Below are 23,435 nucleotides of genomic sequence, written 5' to 3' on the forward strand. Positions count from 1 at the left end.
GTGGCTCATATCTGTAATCCTAGCATTTTGGGAAACTGAGCTGAGTTGGGAGGATCACTTGAGCTCAGGAATTTGAGACCAGGCTGGGCAACAAAGCAAGACCCTTATCTCAAAAGAAAGAAGGAAAGAGAGAAAGAGAGAAAGAAACAGAAAGAAGGAGGAAGGAAGAAAAGAAGGGAGGAAGGAAGGAGGGAAGAGAAACGAAGGAAGGAAGGAAATTCAAACATACACTAAAGTTGAGAGAATTGTGTAATTGACCCCAATGTACCATCACCCAGCTTCAATAATTATCGTTAGTTTTAGGCAGATTTCTACCAGAAAATATGTCCTGGAAACTTTAATTCTTGATCTGTGTTCAGATTTTGCCTTTCAAATTTTGACTATTGGGTCTTTGAACATTGCCCCTGTATTAAAAGAAGGATTTGAATGAGGACTTTAGTGCTTAATGGTCAATAGTCAATGAGTCTCCTTTTGGCTCTCCTCCTTCTTAGGGAAAGGAACTGGTTGTAGGGTGTTAGGCAGAATTTGGGTATATTTGTTGTGGCTCAGAGATGTTTTTCATAGAACTGATCACTGTCCCAAATTCCATGTAGATGACCAAATTAAAAGCGAGGCTGGGGAAAGGATGGGTATCCAGCCTATTCTAATCCTGCCTCATGGTGTTTTCTAAATATTTACAGAAAGAAAATTTACAGAGTAGTTTCCTGGCCAAACTCTGATGAGCATCTCAGTACTTTCCCCTCCACTTCTTCTCACGTCCTCTTTGGGGACAGGTTGTCAAATCTTTGAGTTTCTAGTTATTGGTATTGACTGGTTTATGACACCCTCTTTCACCCAGATTGTCAAGAGCCGTTTGCAAAACACTCCCAAGTAGAGCCTCTTGGGGAAGGAGAAACTGCTGTCACGCAAAAAGGCCTTGAGCTCGCTGCCTTTGCTGCCTCGAACAGCCAGAGTCCGCAGGCAGTTGGATGCGAACACTATTCCCCAATCTTTCCCTCCTTGTCGTCTCTATTGCACTCTTGGCAACTCCTGGGATACAAGAGGGTGCAGGACAGACTTCAAATCGCAGCAGGATCCAGGGCGGAAAGCCGCGCAGCGCTTGTTTGGGGGGCTGCTGTTTCCTTAAGCCTAGAAGGCGTGGTTCCTCACGTTCACGGTCCCGCCTCTCGCCGCCTCCGCCCGGCGGCTCCACGCGGAGTCCAGCCCTCTCCACTGGAGAGGTGCGCCGGGGTCTGAGCGCGGGGACCCGACGAGCGGCTCCCAAAGGCTGGCAGAAGGAGCCCAGCGGGGCTCAGCCCCAGTTGCCAGCAGTCTGCAGGCAGAGGTTGTGGAGGTTAAGGCTCCGGGGGCAGCCTCAGGGCGTTGCCCTAGAAAACGCCGTTTAAGCAGAGACTTGTTAGTGTCTCAGGGCGTCTCCCAGGCTCCGCCGGGCGCCCCCTGCCAGCGCTGTGGGCGAGACCCCAGCCCACTCGCTACTGCTGGAGACGGTACCTCTCGCACCGGGCGGGCAGCCTCGTCTCTACACCCCTAGGGGGCGCCGCGCTCCTCAACACCGGGCCGGCTTCGCTTTCCCAGACGGCTGCCCAGCCTCCAGCTTAGCAAGCCCGGCTCTCACCCGGCCAGCCCGGGCAATGCCGGCGTTCCGGGGGCGCAACGTCGGAGGTCACTGAGTATCTAGCCCGGAGCAGTGACGGCCGGCCGGAGTGTGCTCTTTCCCGCGGCTTGTGGTCTCCGGGAGTCCGGAGCATGGTCTTGGGTCAGCGTTGGTGGAGCGCGTTGGTCGAACGTGGACGCCCAGAGGGAGGATGGTAGGCTGGGGGGTGGCCGTTCTATGTTTGTGGGTTTCCTGCGGCGCTGCAGCCGGACAGCTCGAGTACTCAGTGCCAGAGGAGACGGAGCGGGGCGTAGCTGTAGGCAATGTTGCCGCGGACTTGAGGCTGCCAGCGGCCACTCTGTCCTCGCGGAACTTTCGCTTCCTTTCCAGCCACCGGGAGCTCTACTTCGGGGTGGACCTGGCAAGCGGCAGCTTGGTGGTCACAGAGCCGGCGGACCGCGAGCGGCTGTGCGGGGCCAAAGCTCCCTGCATCTTGACCTACGACCTGGTGCTCGAGGACCCGCTGGAGCTGCACAAGATTCGCGTTCACGTCCTGGACACTAATGACAACTCACCTCTCTTTCCTGCCGGCGACTTGCAGCTGCACATCCCGGAGTTCCTGATGCCCGGAGCCCGATTTGCTCTCCCGAATGCTCAAGATGACGACGAGGGAAGCAATGGGATGCTAAGCTACAGCCTAAGCCCCAGCCAGCACTTTCGCCTGGACATGGGATCGCGGGTTGACGGAAGCGAATACCCGGAGTTGGTGTTGGAGAAAGCACTGGATCGCGAACAGCGCGCCAGCCACCTGCTGGTGCTTACAGCTCGGGACGGCGGGCTACCTGCCCGCTCAGGAGACGCACAAGTCACTATCATTGTGGTGGACACAAATGACAACGTGCCTGTATTTGAGCGCTCCGTATACCGCACCAAGGTTCCAGAGACTGCACCCAATGGGACTGTGTTATTCCGAGTTCAAGCCTTGGATCCAGATGAAGGGTCCAATGGGGAAGTCCGATACTCCCTAAGCAATAGCACGCAAGCAGAGCAGCGACACCGCTTTCATGTGCACCCTAAAAGTGGGGAGGTGCAAGTAGCTGCTTCACTAGGTCCGCCTGAAACGCTTTTGGAGGCATACATTGAGGCGAGGGACGAAGGTGCGTTTGGTCTAGCTAGCACTGTCAAATTGTTGGTGGAGGTGACTGACGTGAACGATCATGCTCCTGAACTGGACTTCATGACTCTTTGGAACCCAGTATCTGAGGACGCTGCTCCTGGCACAGTGATTGCTCTCTTTAGTGTAAAGGATGAAGACCTCGGTTCCAATGGTAGAGTCACTTGTAGCATGTCCAGTGGAGGCCCTTTTCAGCTGACGGCTTCCTTTGACAACTACTGCAGCCTGACGATTGATGGGCCCCTGGACCGGGAGCAGATCAGTGAATACCAAGTCCTAATCACGGCCTCAGATAGTGGCTCACCCCCGCTTAGCACCCGAAGGGTAATCACTGTGTCAGTTGGTGATGTGAATGACAATACACCAAGCTTTCCTCAACTGCAGCAGGAACTTTTCGTTGCTGAAAACAATGGTCTTGGGGCGTCTCTAGGCCGAGTGTTTGCCCAGGACCCCGACCTGGGGAAGAATGGCCTTGTCTCTTATGAGCTGTTGGATGTTATCTCTGAGGGGCCACCAGCCTCTAGCTTGGTGGCAGTGGAATCATCCAGTGGGGCCATCACTGCCAAAACTTCCTTTGACTTTGAGCAGCTCAGGGGGTTTCACTTTCAGGTAGAAGGCCGGGATGGTGGCATTCCTCCCAGAAGTGCGACAGTGACTATAAACTTGTTTGTGGTAGATAGGAATGACAATTCTCCGGTTATCTTGTTTCCCTTGCCCAGAAATGGTTCTGTTCCAGTGGAAATTGTGCCCCGCTCTGCCAGGACTGGACACTTGGTCACGAAAGTGGTAGCAGAGGATGCAGACAGTGGTTCCAATGCCTGGCTTTCCTACCACATCTCCCGGGCGTCTGACTCCAGTCTTTTTAGAATTTCAGCCAATATAGGTGAGCTCCGTACTGCTCGCTTAGTTCTTCCCACTGATGCAGTTAAGCAGAGGGTGGTGGTAGTGGTTCAGGACCGTGGAGACCCACCACTTTCCTCCTCTGTCACTCTGGGTGTGCTGTTGAGCAACTCTGTCCCTCAGTTACTTCCAGACTTTGAAGATGTCTGGGAACCAGGAGGGCAGCTTTCTGCCCAGAACTTGTATTTAGTAATTGCCTTGGCCTGTATTTCCTTTTTATTTCTGGGGTGCTTACTTTTCGTCATGTGTACCAAGTTGTGCCAGAACCCAGGCTGTTGCCCTCAGAGCTGCTGTAGCTCTACAGAGGATCTGAGGTATGGAAGGAAGATGGTTTCAAATCCTTGCATGACATCAGCCACCATAGATGTCACTACAGTTGAGAGACTTTCTCAGACTTATCTCTATCGGGCCTCTCTAGGACTTGGTTCTGATAATAACAGTTTGCTGTTGCGTGGGGAGTACAATGCTGCTGACCTGCAAAATCTTGCCACTGGGGTAGCACTGAATTTGCCAATATCCTGCATTCAGGTTCGGAATAGGAAAGGGGATCACACTAATGTCAATGCCATGGTAAGCAAATTTTATGGAATTTGATTCCTTTGACCAGGAGATGGCTGCTAGCTATGTTCTGAAATGTTTCTTAGGCAAGCCTTTAGCAACATTTCATCAATTGAATGAAACACTCCTTTTTAGCACTTTCTGTGCTAAGAAATCTGGGGATATAGAAGTATTAGAAGATTGTCCTAGGCCTCAAGGGGCTTATACTTTGTTTGTTTTTGAGAAACAAGGGTAAAAAATTAAAACCTATTTAAGAACAATAAAAGTAATATGGCATAAAGGTCTAAAATTAAAAATAAAATACCAAAATATTTTATAAGCAATAGGTGTGTAAGGCACTCTAATATTTAAAGAATGAAAAATATGTAAGAGTCCACATAAAATGAATATAATATGGAAGTAGAGACATTTACTTAAATTGTTGCAATGCTTTATTAAAAGATGACAATAACTACATAAGATGTAAAAATAAATTGCAATGGGGATTAAATGAAGGGAGAAGGAGAACATGAGAAAACATTTGAGTGGAGAGGAAGGAGTCAGAGAAGGCTTTGTGATAGAGATGGCATTTTAGTTGGATGTTGAATATGATATACCATTTAATAAAATACAGTGTATTCTCTAGCATATACTTTTCATGAATACCATTTTGGTGAAGGTGACTTCTTTGGGAATGACACTGTAAAACATAGCTAATAGCTCCATAGCAGTGTTTTGTAAGTACACAGAAATTATAAGCCTGTTCATAACATCTATTTATACTGATAGAAGATCATACTGTTGGATAAAGGACTTGACAACTTTTGTTTTGTGTTTTTATTAATAATATTTTAAAAAGAGGAAAGATGAGTAATTTTTATGTCAGAAACATTTGTGTGTTCAAAGGTGCACTTACCATCCAAAGTCCATTCAACTAGGATTTAATTTATTTTAGAGGACAGATACACTTAACAAATAAATAAATATTATATTTGGGAGAAATGTATCTAATAAAAGTTAAGTGATTCAAATACTTCAATTTGTCTGTTAGTGGCTCTTGGCATTTCAAAACTTTTTTTTTTTTTTCTTTTTTGAGATGGGGATCTCACTATGTTGCCCAGGCTGGTCTCAAACTCCTGGTCTCAAGTGATCCTCCCGACAAGGCCTCCCAAAGTGCTGGGATTACAGGCATGAGCCACTGAAGCTGGCCCTCAAACTTCTTTAGTGGAATTAGGGCAACATTTTTAAGCAATTCTACATTATTATTTTTTGACTTCTCATAGAAATACTAGATACAAGAGAAGATTTGTAGAAATTAAGGAAGGAAAATGAAGCATTCCTTGTTTTACTATTCTAGGAAGTAAGAAGAAAAGTGGCTTGTAAGCTAGTCTTTCTTAAGTATTGATGTTAACTGTAAATAAAGTAAATTTACATATGTTATAATTTTGCGTACTTAATATTTTCATGATATAATCCAGCATATGAGATTTGCTTAGTAAATGCTGACTGAATGAATAAATATGTGCATATATGAATTAGATGGTAACACTGTTCAGCATAGAGGGAAAACCTTTAACTTACTTTTCTGCTTTAGATGTGTATATGTGGTTAGCAGTTTCAAGGTCACTTTCAAATGTATTGTTTCAATGATTATTTTCTTCCTCATGACATACACTAATAACAGAAGAATTTTCTGGTTCTGGAGCTAGCATGAAAGCCTTCAATGCCATGTCTGGGACTAAGTATGAGTCCCGTTCTATAGGTGACAAAGGAATTAATAGATATGCACATCATTACACTGTGAAATTTGCAGTGGATACTATTTAATAGAATCTCAGTTAATTTAAGGGAAGGAAATTGGTGCACTACAATGCTAAATTTCAGGTATTGGAGCCCTTAATATGTAAACACTTTTCCTACCAAGAAACTTCACTATTTATTTCTTTTATTTAATTGCTTTCTGTAACAAAAAAAAGATGAGAATACCAGTAATGGCTATAAAGTTTGGGAGTGAGGAATTTTTTTTAGAAATACATTTTCACTAGACTAGAAAGGAAATTTAAGTGATAGGAAGGCTGATGAATCCAGAAGTTAGAAGGAAAATTAGCTATTTAAAAGGAAAAAATCTAGGAAATAACAGAGGAAAAAAGCCCCTTTCCACCACAATTTTAAACTTATGTAAATGATAAACACAATAATAGAGATATACTGTTCAAATGTTTAGGAATATTGTACCATTCCATTCATTCCGTTGAACAATCTTTTTCCATCATTGTTGATATTTTGCTTTTTAGATAGCTCATTTTTGTGGGCTGAATATTTCCTTATAAATAAATGAAGTATAATTCATAAAAACATGAATAAAATAACTTCTATAAATATGGAGTATTTGTAATTCACAAAGGCATTTGTTATTTACTTCTTCCTGTTCAATTACATATTGATCTGATCTTAATTCTTGAGAAAAGAATTCTTGTCATAGTATCCTGAATGCCTTAATAACAACAGAATTCTAGAAATAAAATATTTATTGCTTTTATTTTATTTCAAATCATTTGAAAAACATGACATTTAACAATGATTATAATGTGTGTCTGAGTCTTATAGAATCATGTTGATGCATGTGTGTTTATATTTGGTTTGAATTCTAAGTTCTTTCATTTTAGTTTACAGTAAGTTTACAGTATCTATTAACATAGCTTGTAATACTAAAAATTATCAGTTTAAGAAATTCAGAAAAACATGGTTTTTATCTCTATGTTTCCAATTGATAATATTGAATATATAAACAAAATTGATCCATTGATTGTTTAACAATTAGACAATGTGTACCTCGTGTCCATTTTTTTCTGTTAATATTTTTGATGGGCAATTTAAATTTTTTTAGAATGGTATCTAAGATGGTACCTCTGAGATATACATTTCTACTTATTAAACATTGATTGCATTGGCAATTTTTAAAGGTATAAATCTATTAATGTAGCAAAAATGCATGAAACACTTAATGTATAACTGACCTTGTTAAATTTCCACATGAAAGTTACACATACTTTGAACATACCAATGTTATATTAGTGTATTGTTCTTCTGGAATTAAAGCATCTTCTTTTTTGCCAGGGGACGTAGGAAATAAGGTATTTCTTCTTTGCAATGTCATTTGTTAACAGTGGTAGACTGTTTATGGCATTCAAGGTGCTTTATTTAACACACATTCCACAAGTAGACTTTTCCATAGGCTAACTGGATGTTTAGTATATCTGTTTTGACTTTGATGCTGATAACCACACTTTAAAAAACTTTAGAATGATGAAACTATGGAAGTTTGTATGACATGTGAAATTCAAATTTAAAAAATTCATATAGATAACCCAACAGTATTGTATAATAGAGACTCTCAAATCAGTAAAAAGGAAATAAAAAGGAACGTTATAATTTGAGTGGACATAAGGGAAAAGCAATGCCTTGGAAACATACAAGTAGGAAAATATTGATAACATGTCTCATAATGTTAATAACTTACTGACTTTTGCTGTCTTCAGTATTTTCTGTTGGAGGGAAGCAATATTTCAACAACTAAATTCACTTAGCTAGGTTGGAATGAAGGTGGACTAAATTGCTGAAAGGTTTTAACAATGCTCAAATAAATGCATGCCATATGAATATCAGAAATATTAACATTTGGCAGAACTTCAAATGAATATGGATTACAGTTCAGGATCCTGACTAAAGTATTATGGGAAGTAAGGAATTTGTTGGTAAGGGTTGTTCTTAAGAAACAAAGCTAAATAATAAAGGTAGCCACTCATTTTGTTTCCAGTTTTAATTGATGGAGTAAGATAATGGTTCAGGATATGAATAAATTACAAGTCTCTTCTATACTGCTTTTATGAAAAAGAAAGGACTATAAACACAAAAGGTTATAAATTCATCTGGAACTTGTTTTGGAATCTAGAAATAAATATGCAATCTCGTATTCTCCTGTGCTGTAGAGAAAGATAAACACTTTATTTCTAACCCATCCCAAATTCCTTAGCTGTTCCTAGAGCCATTTGGTTACCATCTACAGATATTCTGTGTTCATAGGAGTACTCCAATGACATACCTTCAAAATGTACTCTGAATTCAGACACATTATAGTTATTTCTTAGAATTGCAAAAACTACAGCTGTTTTGTTTAAACGCAAAATAATGTTTATATAAAATAACAACCAATTAAGAAGTCTTAATAGTGGGTTTTAAGGTTGATTTGTCTTTTTCTTTTCTTATCAGTGTTACCAAACACTAATATCTGATATCAAGATTAGGCTGGCCCTGTTAAACAAGTTGGAAATTCTGTCTGTCTCTCTCACATTTTTTTTTTTCTTTTCCCTGGACATGTTTGCTGAGATTGGTGATACAGCTTTCTTAAATATTTAGTAGAATTCACTAGTGAAGCTCAACTGTACTTAAAGTTTTCTTTGTGGGAAAATTTTAATTGAGATCAAATTTCTTTGTATTTTTATTGCTCTTATTTCATTTCTATACATTTTATTTTTTCAGATATACGTTAGTTTCATATGTACTTTTTGAATATTTTGGCATAAAGTTGTTTATAATGTCCTGTTTTGACTTTTTTCACATCTGCAGGATCTGTAGTGATGTTTCCCTTTTCAATCCCGGTGTTATTGTCACCTTTCATTTTTCTTGACTAGACTTGGCAGTAGTTTATTAATGATATTAGTTTTTCCAAGGCTAACTTTTGGTGTTTTGGGTTCTCGTTCTTGTATATTTGCTTTCTATTTTAATACTTTTTCTATTTTATTAATTTATTTCCTTCCTTATATGTTTATGCTTCAGTGTGCAACAGAAGTACTTTAAACATACTTTTTGTTTCTGTTTCCTTACACAAAATATTAAAAAGACTTGTCCTTAATGGTGGAGATTTAACAAATTAATAATAATCAGCGCTTTGTCCAGGACATTTTTACTGGTATTTTTCTTCCTGCAAATGTCCAATCATTAATGTAATGATCACTAGTACCGTGTGGAGCCACTGCCTTGACTCCTTCTATGGTGCCCAGCTTTACCCACCAATGCTTTTGCATTATCAATGCAAGTGTAAATATAGTGAAAATGCAAATAATGTTTAACATTGTTTTGAAAATTATTTTCACCTCATGGACACCTAAAGGGTTCATAGACCACACTTTGAGAACCCCTGTTCTAATTCTATCATTTCTTCTTCTTCTTCTTTTTTTTTTTTTAATTAATTGTAACATTTCTGTAACGGGTCTTCAACTATTTGATTACCCTGAGGTACAGTTCACATAGGAAAGGCAGGATAAATATTTGATTCTTTCCCTTTGTTTGGCAGTATTCAAAATTATAAATTGATTCCTGACCATCTTACTAAAAGGACCAATTACTTTTTTAGGTGTCATTATGAACTCATTGACTTAAACATATTTGATGTGGCTCAATCCATGGCAATTATTATCTTTTTAATGATCACATTATGCTAACTTTGGTAAGTTGGGAACTGCTGAGCTTTGCTCCTGAGTCTTTGTGAGTATGTTTGTGTATCGTTTTAAACCTTTTATTTTGGAATAATTATAGATTCACATAAAGTTGCAAACCTAGTACAGAGATATCTCATGTGCTCATCACCCACTTTTCCTCATCGATAACACCCTGAGTCCTTTTCACATGAATCTTAGTAGTCTTCTGAGTGCTTTCTTGCTTTCTGGTTTGACAAGATGTCCAGATTATTTTGTACATTTCCTTTCCCAGACCTTGAATCAGCCATTATTCAAAGACCTATCACTTATTTTTAGTGAAAGATGATATTTCGAGCTATAATCTGAATGATAGGTGTGTTTATTGCTGCTGGGTCAGTTGGTGTTTCTAGGTATTTTCAGTTACTGAGCTTTCCACTTTTTAAAAGATAAAATACATCACATGTTTATACTAATCAAATTCGAGTTCAGCACTCCGAGGTTTTTACTTAACTTCATTAATCTTACATTTGTATTTCTCCCATACCTCAAATCCCAGTTTTCATTGACCTCAACAGAATTACTCATTTGTTATCCCACGGGACTCAAACAACGGACTTAGAAAACAATTTCAGCACTATAGGAGCAATATGATACTGTAACAGTTTAAGCTTTTGCCTTTCTTTTCACTTATAAGGCATATCCTTATAAATGTCCAGTAGGCATGTACGGTCAAATTATTGTGTTTTAAAGTATCTTGGAAAGGTTCCTCTCTGTGTAGTTAAGCCACCAACTAGATACAGAGCTAGGTTTGTTTCAAATTGCTTTCAAATTTAGGGCTTGCTTTTTAAATTTTAATTTTCTTTTATAATTATGTTAAATATTTATATGGCTCCAAAATAAACTGATAAAATATATTAGAGAAGTCTAGTATCTACCATTCCATACAATACACATTCTTCCTTACTTTGATTTTTTTCACTTAAAAATATAAACTTGAGGTTACTTCATAGAAGTATGGTATTTAGACCTATTCCATACTTTTTAATGGTATTTTTGATTAGCAATTAATGAGCTCCAATTTAACAATATTGTCTTTTGAGACAGTCTCACTCTGTTGTCCCAACTGGAGTAAAGTGGTACTATCTTGGCTCACTGCAACCTCTGCCTCCTGGGTTCAAGAGATTCTCCCACTTCAGCCTCCTGAGTAGCTGGGATTACAGGCATCTGCCACCACATCCAGCTAATTTTTGTGTTTTTAGTAGAGACAGGGTTTCACCATGTTGACCAGGCTGTCCTTGAACTCCTGACCTTACATGATCTGCCTGCTTTGGCCTCCCAAAGTGCCGGGATTAAAAGCCTGAGCCACCATGCCAAGCCAATATTGTCTTTTTTTATGTAGTATTCTTTCTATCCTTTTAAAGAAAACATATCCTGCTTCGAGATCATGAAGATACATTCCTGTGTTTTCTTCTATAACACTGCTATCCAATAGAACTTTCTGACATGTTGTAAATTTTCTCTATCTGCATATATGGGACCTGTGGCTACAAAGCACTTAAAACATGGCTAGTGAAAATGGGCTACTAAATTTTTAATATTACTAATTGTAATTAATTTAAGCTTAAATAAACACATCTGTTTAGTGGTTGCTATAGCTCCAGGAGCTTTCTTGTTTTAGCTTGCACATTTAGATCTTAAATCACCTGAAATTGTTTTTTAATATAGTGTAATGTAGAAGTCAAGATTTATATTTTCCATGTGTAAATCTAGTTAGATTGTCTACAAACACAGCACTATTGAATAAAAAGATGGTCCTTTTCTCACTGTTACTGTGCAGTGCTACCTTTGTCATAAACTATGTGACTTTATATAGTTGTTCTGTTTCTGAGCTCTCTATTCTGTTTCATTGGTCAATTTGTCTATTCTTGTGCCAGTTCCATTCTATATTAAATATAGTAGTTTTCATCTGTATTGATGTATAATTGTGTAAGTTCTCTCACTTTGTTGTTCTGCTTCAAAATTAACTTAGCTATTTTAGGCCCTTTGCATTTCTATATAAATTGTAGATTCAGCTTCTCAGTTTCTCTTTTTTTTTTTTTTTTGAGATGGAGTTTTGCTCTTGTTACCCAGGCTGGAGTGCAATGGCGCGATCTCGGCTCACCACAACCTCCGCCTCCTGCGTTCAGGCAATTCTCCTGCCTCAGCCTCCTGAGTAGCTGGGATTACAGGCATGTGCCACCATGCCCAGCTAATTTTTTGTATTTTTAGTAGAGACGGGGTTTCACCATGTTGACCAGGATGGTCTCGATCTCTTGACCTTGTGATCCACCTGCCTCGGCCTCCCAAAGTGCTGGGATTACAGGCTTGAGCCACCGCGCCCGGCTCTCAGTTTCTCTTAAAAAAAAACCAAAAAACCCTGCTCTGATTTTAATTGGTACTCTATTGAATCTGTAGAAAATATGGAGTATATTGAAAATATTTTATTTTGACCTTTATTTAATCTATAAAAATATGAGGCTTGTTAATATATTGACAATCTTGAGACAGACAACCCATTAACAAGATATATTCTTCCATTTATTTTATTATTTTATCTTAATGTTTTTGTATGTTTGTGTGAGTGTGTGTATGTAGAGGTACTGAACAACTTCTATTAGATAGCTGATATTTTAATGCTAATTTAAATGGTATTTTTAAAGTTTAATTTTATAATACAAAAATTAGCTGGGTATGTTGGCACATGCTTGTACTCAGGAGGCTGAGGCAGGAGAATCACTTGAACCTGTGAGGCAGAGGTTGCAGTGGGCTTGGATTGTGCTACTGCATTCCAGCTTGGGCAACAGAGTGATAGTCTATCTCAAAAAAAAAAAAAAAAATGCTAATTTTATAATTGACTTTTGTTGCAAGCATGTAGAAATAATACTGATTTTATGTTAACTTTGGGTCCAATATTCTTGCTAAATTGTAAAATCTCATATTTTTATATTTTAGGTTTTCTACATATACTGTCGTGCTATCTCCGAATAATGTTAGTTTTATGATTGTATTTTTTACTTTCTCTCTTTTTTGAAAAAAAATAAAGATAGAGTCTTACTACATTGCCCAGGCTAGTCTCCAACTCCTGGGCTCAAGCTATCCTCCCATGTTGGCCTCCCAAAGTGCTGGGATTATAGGAACACACCATGCCTGGTCTTCTAAAAACTTTCTAATCGGGCTGGGCACAGTGGCTCACGCCTGTAATCCCAGCACTTTGGGAGGCTGGCGCAGGTGGCTCATGAGGTCAGGATATCGAGACCATCCTGGCTAACACAATGAAACCCCGTCTCTACTAAAAATACAAAAAAAAATTAGCCTTGCGTGGTGGAGGGTGCCTGTAGTCCCAGCTACTCGGGAGGCTGAGGCAGGATAATCGCTTGAACCTAGTAGGCAGAGGTTGCAGTGAGATCACACCACTGCACTCCAGCCTGGCGACAGAGTGAGACTCTGTCTCAAACAAAAACAGAAACAAAAAAAAAACCCACAAATGAACAAGAAAACTTTCTAATCGTATAGTTTTCTTGCTTTCTGGCATTGTCTATGAAGTTCAGTATACTATTGAATAGAAGTAATGTTAACGAATAATCTTGTCTTATTCCTGGTCTCAGATAGGAAGTCTTAAAATATTTAATATAAAATACATTGTTTGGGTTTGTTTGCATAAATCCTTTATCAAATTTATTAAGTTCCCTTCATTTTCTAATTTACTATGTTTTTTAAAAATCAGGAGTAGGTATTGAATTTATCATATATTTTCTGTTATTGAACTGATAACATGGATTTTTATCCTTTTATTTTATTAATACCATGCATTATATTGCTGATTTGTTAATGATAAATCAATCTTGCATTCTTGGAATAAACCCAGGTTGCTTGTGATGTATTACCCTTCTTTATATTATTGGACTTAGTTTTCTAACATTTTGTTTACAATTTTTTAAATATATGTTTATGATAGAAATTTGTTTCTACAGAAAAAATAGGTATTTTTAAAAACGTAGTCATTGGGTACTAGGCTTAGTACCTGGAAGATGAAATAATCTGTACCACAAACCCCTGTGACATGAGTTTGCGTTATAACAAACTTGCACATGTACCCCTGAACTTAAAAAAAAGCCCCCCCCCACACACACACGTGCACACAATTGGGTTTTAACTTTTCTTTTCTTTTTTTAATGCTCTTGTTGGAATTTGGCATCAAGGCTATCCTGGCCTTATATAGTAAGTTGAGAAGTGTTACTTTTCTTTTCCTTATTCAGAAGAGTTTGTCTTACTCCATTTGGTCTGCTATAACAAAATACCATAAACTGGGTGGCTTAAAAACAACAGAAATTTATTTTTCACAATTCTGGAAGCTGGGAAGTTGATGATCAAGGCCCTGGCAAATTCATGTCTGGCAATGGCCCACTCCTTGGTTCATAAAACAGAATGTCACCTTGAGATGTCTTCACCTTGTGGAAGGAGAAAGGTAGCTCTCTGGAGCATCTTTTATGAGACCACTAATCTCATTCATGAGGGCTCTGCTCTCATGATCTAATTGTCTCCCTAAAGGCCCTACCTCCTAATATCATAATCTTAGGGGTTATCATTTCAATTTATGATTGCAAAGGAGGAGGGGACACAGACATTCAGATCCTAGCAAGTTTGTGTAAAACGGTATTTTTTCTTCTATAAACATTTGAAGAATTAAGAGTGAAACTTATAGGCCTAGAATTCTTTTCATGAAAATATTTTTAATTATAAATTCAATGTCTATAGTATTAATATTTATAGAATTGTACAGAGCCTCTATTTCTTGTTGTATTAGTTTGGTTAAATGGAAAATTTTAACATACCTTGCTCAGAAACGGATAGAACAAGGAGATAAAAAAAAATCAATAAGGATACCAAAAACCGTATGGATAGTAATAACCAACTGTATGTATGTGTGTGTTGCTGAACATTATCATTTGTGAGATATATTTATATTGTTGTGTGTAGCTGTATATCATTCATTGTCATTTTAGAGTATTTCAGGGTGTGAATAGTCAATTTCTGTAAATGTTCTTCACGTTTAAGAAAAAGCAGTATTCTGACATTGCTTGTTGTAGTTTTCTGTATATGTCTGCTTTGCTAGTTGTGTCGTTCGAATATTCGGCATTATTTTTTATTCTTTTAGTTTGATTATTTTATCAGTTACTGAGAAAATTATGTTAAAGTGTTTCACTATGAATAGTGAATTGTTTCTTCTTGGATTTTGTCAATTTTTTTATGTCATATATTTTTTTTTGTGCTTACAAGACACATTTTTATTGTGGTAAAACATATATATTATAAAATTACCATTTTAACTATTTTAAGTGGACAGTTTAGTTATGTTAAGTATAGTTACATTGTTGTACAACCATCACCACTGTCAATCTCTAGAATTTTTTATCAGCCCAAACGGAAACTCTGTATCTGTAAAACAAGAAGTCACCATTCCTCCCTCCCCCAAGTCCTGGTAATCACTATTCTACTTTATGTCTCTGAATTTGACTATCCTAGGAACCTCTATGAGTGGAATCATATAATATTTGTCCTTTTGCATCTGGCTTATTTCACTTAACATAATGTTTTCAAGGTTCATCCATGTAGCATTTGTCATAATTTCCTTCCTTTTTAAAAGGAATAATATTTAATTATATATATAAATTACATTTTGTTTGTCTATTCATTCCTCAATAGACATTTGAGTTGTTCCACCTTTTGGCTGTTGTGATGAATGCTGCTATGAACATAGCTGTACCCATATCTGTTCAAGTCCTGCTTTCAAGTCTTTTGGGTATATACCTAGAAGTGGAATTGCTGGATCATGTAGTAATTGTATATTTAATTTTCTGAGGAACTGCCATACTATTTTCTATAGCAGTCGCATCATTCTACATTTCCATCAGTAAGGCACAAGGGTTAGGATTTTTCTACATCTTCACGAACATTTATTTTCTGTTCTGTTTTGTTTTATAATAGTCATCGTAATGGATGTGAAATGGTATCCCACTGTGGTTTTGATCTGTATTTCTGTAATGAATAAGCATTTTTTTAAAAATATATATTTTTACTGTACTTTAGGTTCTGGGGTTCATGTGCAGATCTTGCAGGATTGTTGCACGGGTACACACATGGCAATGCGGTTTGCTGCCTCCATCTCTCCGTCACCTATATCTGGCATTTCTCCCCATGTTATTCCTCCCCAACGTCCTTAGCCCCCGCTGTCCCTCTCTTAGTCCCCACCAACAGACCCCAGTGTGTGATGCTCCCCTCCCTGTGTCCATGAGTTCTCATTGTTCAACACCCGCCTATGAGTGAGAACATTAGGTGTTTGATTTTCTGTTCTTGTGTCAGTCTGCTGAAAATGATGGTCTCCAGATTTATCCATGTCCCTACAAAGGACACGAACTCATTATTTTTTATGGCTGCATAGTATTCCATGGGGCATATGTGCCATATTTTCCTTGTCCAGTCTATCATCGATGGGCATTTGGGTTGGTTCCACGTCTTTGCTATTGTCAACCATGCTACAGTGAACATATGTGTGCATGTTTCTTTATAATAAAACAATTTATAATCCTTTGGATATATACCCAGCAATGGGATTGCTGGATCAAATGGAACTTTTATTTCTAGATCCTTGAGGAATTGCCACACTGTCTTCCACAGTGGTTGAACTAATTTACACTACCACCAACAGTGTAAAAGTGTTCCTATTTCTCCACATCTTCTCCAGCATCTGTTGTCTCCAGATTTTTTGATGATCACCATTCTAACTGGCATGAGATGGTATCTCAATGTGGTTTTGATTTGCATTTCTCTAGTGACTGGTGATGATGAGCATTTTTTCATGTTTCTTGGCCTCAATATATGTCTTCTTTTGAAAAGTGTCTGTTCATGTCCTTCACCCACTTTTGAATGGACTTGTTTGTTTTTTTCTTATAAATCTGTTTTTGTGTGTGTGTCATATGTTTTAAGCCTATTTTATTTTATTAGATGCTTAACCAAATTTAAATATGTGATATATTTCTGCTAAATTGAAACTTTTAGCATTATTTATTATTTACCTTTAATTCTGCTGTGATAAATTATTATAGTTTTTGTTTGCCTGAAATGTCATTCTTGATAGATATTTTTCCTTGAGTGTAAAATTCAAGATTGGCATTTATTTCCTTTTGGTGTGTTAAAGTTACCTCCTTATTATCTTCTAAGTTCCACTATTGTCTCATTGTGCTGCTTTATCAGTAATTTATTATCTTTCTTCCAATTTTACTAATTTTGTCTTCTTGTGTTTCCAATATGCTATTAAACGTATTCCTTGAGTTGTTAATTTTGGTTATTGTATTTTTAATTCTAAAAATTATAATTATTATTGTTCAAGTCTGCCATAATATTTTTATAGGTTTCTGTTCCCTGCATTTTTTTTTTTTTTTTTCAAGACAAGCGCTTGCTCTGTCACTCAGGTGTGATCATAGCTCACTGCAATCTCGAATTTCTGGGCAAAAGTGATTCTACTGCCTTAGCTCCCAAAGTGTTGGGATTTCAGGCATGAGCCGCTGTGTCTGGCTCCTGCAAATATTCTTAAGCTTGTCATTTATTTATGTAAATTTAGTAAATCTTCATCTGATAATTCCAGAGTCTGAAGTCTGCAAGTGTATATCTGCCGTGTGCTGTTTCAGCTGGACAGCTCCATATTTTTAAGTGTGCCGACTTTTATTTGACTTGTGATGGTCCTTATCCTGAAAATAATATTTGTCAAGATATCCTGAGATCTTGGATCAAAGTGCCGTTCTTCATGATAGCTTTTATACACCTTCCAATGCGTGAATACTACTGCTTATAAACCACTTTAAATCAAGTTCAAGACTTTAAGGTCCTTGGCTGCTTAGACTACATATTATCAGCTAAAAATATGCAGGATATCTAGTATTTAGCTACAAGTATATAGGAATAAATTTCCCTTTCCTATTTTCCTTCTGGCCTTTTTGGTACCAAGTCAAATTCCCTGGAAGTTTTCTGGGCTGAGAGTAGGTGGGTTTAGTTTTCACATACCATGACTTGGAATGATTAGTCCTTTGGGGTTCCAGCTTAATGTAGTTTGGAGATCCCGTAAGACTCCTCATCTTGAGTACATCCTGCTTCTTAATTTCTGTCTTCCTACAATTTATGTCCAAGTTTATGTCAAGTTCAATATTCTGCTTACCTCTCTGGGCTTAGGTTTCCTTCACCATTTGTCCCAGCAGTTCCCCATTATCTTATCAGATACTCAGTGCTTTTAAGATAATTGTTTTAATATTTTATCCAAGAATATTTAGTTGATTTCAGTAGGATGGCTGCCATAAATAATTTAGGCTGCCATTACTTGATATTCCCTATCATAGAGTTCTATCACCAGCGACTAGCATCTAAGTAATGTTGAAATGCTTTTACGTATATTTTAAAATATTTGAATTACTTTTGTTTTGTAAACAATAGTATCTTTACTTTCCCTAAACCTTGATAGGGGGTTTATATCTCTTATTATTAATTTTGGGAAAATAATTCATAAACCCGATCTATTATGAAATGTTTAGTAATTGAGCCAAGAGAGCACATGCATTCACCTAAAACATTCACCTAATCAAATTTTATTAAAGGTGATATTTGTGCCTTTACTTGACATAAAACAACTTCCTTATTTCTCTATTCTAGACATTTTATTTAAAATACATTTTTGAGCATAAGATATTTAAAATATTTAGGCAAATAAGATATCCGTATCATTAAAAGATATCCAAGGCTGGGTGTGGTGGCTCCCAGCTACATGGGAGGTTGAGGCACAAGAATCCCTTGAACCAGGGGCAGGTGGAGGTTGCAGTTAATGCAGATTGCACCACTGTGCTCCAGCCTGGGCGACAAAGTGAGACTCTGTTTCAAAAAAAAAATAATATCTAACAATAAACAAGTAAATTATCAGTTATAATCCAATTCGAGCTACAATGGAAATAAATACATGCTATCTAGGAAACTCGGAGGGGAAGCAGCTCAGTATGGCTGGAGGTGGGAAGATTGAGGCAGAAAAATCTTCCTTTGTAGGATGTCACATGTAATTATAGTGTTTGTATTTGTCAATTGCAAAAATAAAATGGCAAAAGAGATTTCATTAAAAAAGCAATAAACACAGAATTTTCAGGAATAATTTTAATGAGAAATATGAAGTAAAAGTATGAAATGTTGTTGAAAAGTATTTAAAAATCTTGTATAGATGGGATGGCATAATGTATTTTTAGGTAGAATATTACAAAGGCATATTTTCCACAAACTAGTTGGATTTGGCCCTGTGTCAATAAAAATTTCAGTAAGATTATTTTACTTTAATATGACAACTTTTTTCTAAAATTTATCTCTAAAAATAAGCATGAAGGAAAAAAATTGAAAAAGATTTAAAGAGTTTAAAGTGTAGACATTCTGTTATCAGAATTAAATTTGGGGGCTGGGTGTGGTAGCCCATGCCTGTAATCCCAGCACTTTGGGAGGCCAAGGTGGGTGAATCATTTGAGGTCAGAAGTTTGAGACCAGCCTGGCCAACATGGTGAAACTCCGCCTGTACTAAAAAATATAAAAATTAGCTGGGTGTGGTGGTGGGTGCCTGTAGTCCCAGGTATTCCAGAGGCTGAGGCAGGAGAATCATTTGAACCCGGGAGGTGGAGGCTGCAGTGAGCCGAGATCATGCCACTGCACTCCAGCCTGGGCAAGAGAGTAAGACTCTGTCTCAAAAAAAGAAAAGAAAAAAATTAAATTTTGGGAAGACATTATTAGCAATATCGTGAAGTATCCTTTGGACAGGACCAGAGTAGAGGAAATGAGATTACTAAAATATACAGGTAGGAAATTATGGATATTTAAATTCACACTAGAGGCAAGGGTTTTAACATGATATAAATGATATAATTGATGGGCTTAGTTGCTAAATGTGGGAGATACAGTAAAATAATAAACAGATGCTATCAAGGTTCATGGAAATGTTGAGTTCAGTATGCAAAATGTCATGTAAATAGACATAGACAATATAGTTGAATTTGTTGATCTGAGTGGAGCAGAATTCTAAATATAGATTTTGATTCATCTGCATAAAGATAATCATTGAAGCTGGATTGTGGATAAAGATATCCACGGACAATGTCTAAAGTGTGAAAAAAGGGACAAGGTCAAAATATTGGGGAACACATTTAAAGGTCTGAGAGAATGAAACTCTACAGTCTGAGAAGCAGTAGGGGATGTAGGGAAAAAATAGAAAGTGGTCCTTTATGCAAAGCAAAGGAGGAAAGTTTGAAGAAAATGAGTTGATTGAAGTTGTAAGATGTTGCAGAAATCAAGTAAGAAGTCTCTAAAGTGTTCATTGGACTGGTCATTATGATGTCATGAGCACTTTAGCATGAGCAGTTTCAGGAGTGTAGTTATAGGAGAAGCAGTGAGTTAAAGAGTTAAAGGAGTTAAGAAAGCAGAGACAGAATTATTTAGTATCCCCCAAAAGCAATTATCTTCGAAATATGGAAAACCAGACTGGGATACAGAAAGATTTCTTGTTAAAGATCAAGGAGGCCTGAGTAAGTTTATATGTCATGGGAAAATGGTGCTAGAGAAGAAGAGGCTGAAGATTAGGAGAGCTGAAAATTAAAGGGTCAAGACTGGCTTTTTGCTTGTTTGTTTTGTTTTGTTTTAAACAGGGTTTTACTCTGTTTCCCAGGCTGGAGTGCAGTGATGTGATCACTGCTCACTGCAGCCTCAACCTCCAAGGCTCAAGCCATCCTCCTACCTCAGCCTCCTGAGTATCTGGGAATACAAGTGCGTGCCACCACACCTGGATAATTTTTAATTTTTTTGTAGAGATGGAGTTTCACTGTGTTATCCAGGCTGTTCTTGAACTCCTGATCTCAAGTGATCCACCTGCCTTGGCCTCCCAAAGTGCTGGGATTACAAGTGTGAGCCACTGTGCCTGGACTGAGGCTTCTTAAACAGAGGCAATGAATACATTTCATGAAGTACTTGGAGATCACAGTTTTCCTGGCTACTTACCATAGAGATTACTTCAGAATTTTTCTGGATAGAGTAGTGTTCTATAGCAGTGTAGTATGCTAAGCAAGTGTGGACTGGGAGTCCATACCCCTTATTTATATGTTCTGTGTATCTTGTTAATAACAGTAATTATCAGGTTACTTTGCCTTGGAACACCTTAGTAAGTCTGGGCATTTACATGCAAAAAATGCTGGGTTTATTCCTCCTATTTTTGTACTTTACAAGTCTGTCATGGCTCCACAGTGATCTTTGCCCCATAATTGTAAAATGAGATATTAGAGCCATCCTTATTTCTCTTAACCATCTACTCCACTGTACAGTTCCTATAATTCCAGAAACATCTCTTTACATTGGTTTATTCTTCTTTAGATGGTTGTGATTAAGAGTATTGTCTTAACCTCTCTGGTGGGTCTACTTCTGTAATAGTTGTGGATAATGAATTATTTTTTACTCATAATTATCTTTGGTCTTATATAAAGAAAACCCTAGAGACTCCACCAAAACACTGTTAGAACTAATAAACAAAATAAAGTTGTAAGATAAAAAAATTAACATACAAAAGTCAATAGCATTTCTGTGTAGTATTGAACTATCTGAAAAAGAAATCAAGAAAACAATGCTACTTACAATAGCTATGAGAAAATTAAAATACTTAGGAATAAACTTAACCAAGAGGATGAAAGACCTGAACATTGAAAACATTGAAATATTGATAAAAGAAATTGAAGAAGATATAAATAAATGGAAATATATTCCATGTTGATAGCTTGAAAAAATTAATACTGTTTAAAATATCCATATTACCCAAAACAAAATTCAACGTAATTCTCATCAAAATTTTTATGAATTTTTTTAAACAGAAATATAAAGAACTTTCCTAAAATTTTCATGGAACCATGAAATACCCCAAATACTCAAAGCAAATATTGAGCAAAATAAATAAATAAACAAAAACAAAACATACAAACAAAAAATAAAGCTGAAGACATCATATTACCTGGCTTCAAAATATACTTCAAAGCTAGAATAATCAAAACTGCATGGTACTGGCATAAAAAACAGACATGTAGACCAATGGAGCAAAATAGAGTGCCCAGAAATAAATCCACAGTTACCATCTACTGATTTGTAACAAAAGTATCAAGAATATGCAATGGAAAAAGGACAGTCTCTTCAATAAATGGTGTTGAGACAATTGGATATCCAGATGCAGAAAAATGAAACTAGATCTTTATTACACACTGTATACAAAAGTCAGCTCAAAATAGATTAAAAACTTAAACAGAAGACTTAAAATTGTAAAACTAATAAACAAAAATACAGGGGGAAAGATCCATAACACTGATTTGAACAATGATGTTTTTTACATGACTTTGAAAGCACAGGCAATAAAAGCAAAAATATACAAATAGATTGCATCAAACTAAAAAACTCCTGCATAGCAAAGGAAACAAGAGTGAAGGGACAATTGAAAGAATGGGAGAAAATATTTGCAAACCATACACCTGATAAGGAGTTAACATACCAAATATATAAGGATCTCAAACAACTCGATAGTAAAAAAACAAATAACTCAATTTAAAAAATGGGCAAAGAATGTGAATAGACATTTCTCAAAAGAAGGCATATAAGTGACCAACAGGTATACTAAAAAATGCCCAATGTCATGAATCATCAGAAAAAATGCAAATTAAAACCCCAATGAGATATCACCTCACACCTCGTAGAATGGCCATTATTGAAAGAGGAAGGATAACAAGTGTTAGAGAGGATGTGGAGAAAAGGGAAGCCTTGTACACTGTTGGTAGGAATGTAAATTAGTGCAATCATCATAGAAAACAATATGGAGCTTACTCGAAAATTAAGAATAAAACAACTATCCAGCAATCCCCCTACTGGGTATATTTCCAAAGGAAATGAAATCAGTATGTCAAAGACCTATCGGCACTCTCATGTTCATTGCAGCATTATTCATAATAGTTAAGATATAGAATCAATCTAAGTGTCCATAGCTGATGAATGGATAAAGAATATATAAACTATATATACAGTGGAATACTATTTAGCCATTAGAAAGAATGAAATCCTGTCATTTGTGACAACATGGATGAATGAATCTGGAGGACATTATGTTTAGCGGAATAAGCCAGACACAGAAAGACAAATATTGCATGATCTCATTCATGTGGAATGTAAAAAGGCTGATGTCATAGAAGCAGAGAGTACAACAGTGATTACCAAAGATGGGTAGGGTAGTAGTAAGGAAAAGAGGTTGGGGATAGGTCGGTCAATGGGTACAAAGTTACAATTAGGAAGAGTAAGTTTGGTGTTCTATTGCACAGTAGAGTGACTATAGTTAAGAATAATGTATATTTCAAAATAACTATTATAGAAGAGAGGATTTTGAGTGTTCTAACTTCAAAGAAATGATAAATGTTTCAGGTAATGGATATGCTAATTACCCTGATTTGATCATTATTATTTTTTATTTATTTATTTTTTATTTTTATTTTTATTTTTTTTTCCCATTTATTTATTTTATTGTATTTTAGGTTTGGGGGTACATGTGAAGAACATGCAAAATTGTTGCATAGGAACCCACATGGCAGTGTGATTTGCTGCCTTCCTCCCCATCACCTACATGTGGCATTTC

General features: G+C 37.2%; 2 protein-coding genes across 14 annotated transcripts in view; both read left to right on the forward strand.

Moving 5' to 3' along the window:
* The window catches only part of LOC108307041 (protocadherin alpha-2), a 189,773-nt gene that overhangs the window by 126,625 nt on the left and 39,713 nt on the right, over positions 1 to 23,435 (forward strand).
* The window catches only part of LOC108307044 (protocadherin alpha-C2), a 213,663-nt gene that overhangs the window by 120,288 nt on the left and 69,940 nt on the right, over positions 1 to 23,435 (forward strand). The window contains exon 1 of one of the 13 annotated variants that reach the window (XM_017532185.2): positions 1,105 to 4,238. The exons of the other annotated variants lie outside the window; for them this stretch is intronic. Within the exon in view, the coding sequence (XP_017387674.1) occupies positions 1,806 to 4,238 (2,433 nt within the window). The 5' untranslated portion in view covers positions 1,105 to 1,805. Of the gene's footprint in view, positions 1 to 1,104; positions 4,239 to 23,435 lie in introns of those variants that run through there. 13 annotated transcript variants of the gene reach the window in all.

This window comes from Cebus imitator, unplaced genomic scaffold (genome assembly GCF_001604975.1).
Source record: "Cebus imitator isolate Cc_AM_T3 unplaced genomic scaffold, Cebus_imitator-1.0 Scaffold76, whole genome shotgun sequence".
In the NCBI taxonomy this organism is placed as follows: domain Eukaryota; kingdom Metazoa; phylum Chordata; class Mammalia; order Primates; family Cebidae; genus Cebus; species Cebus imitator.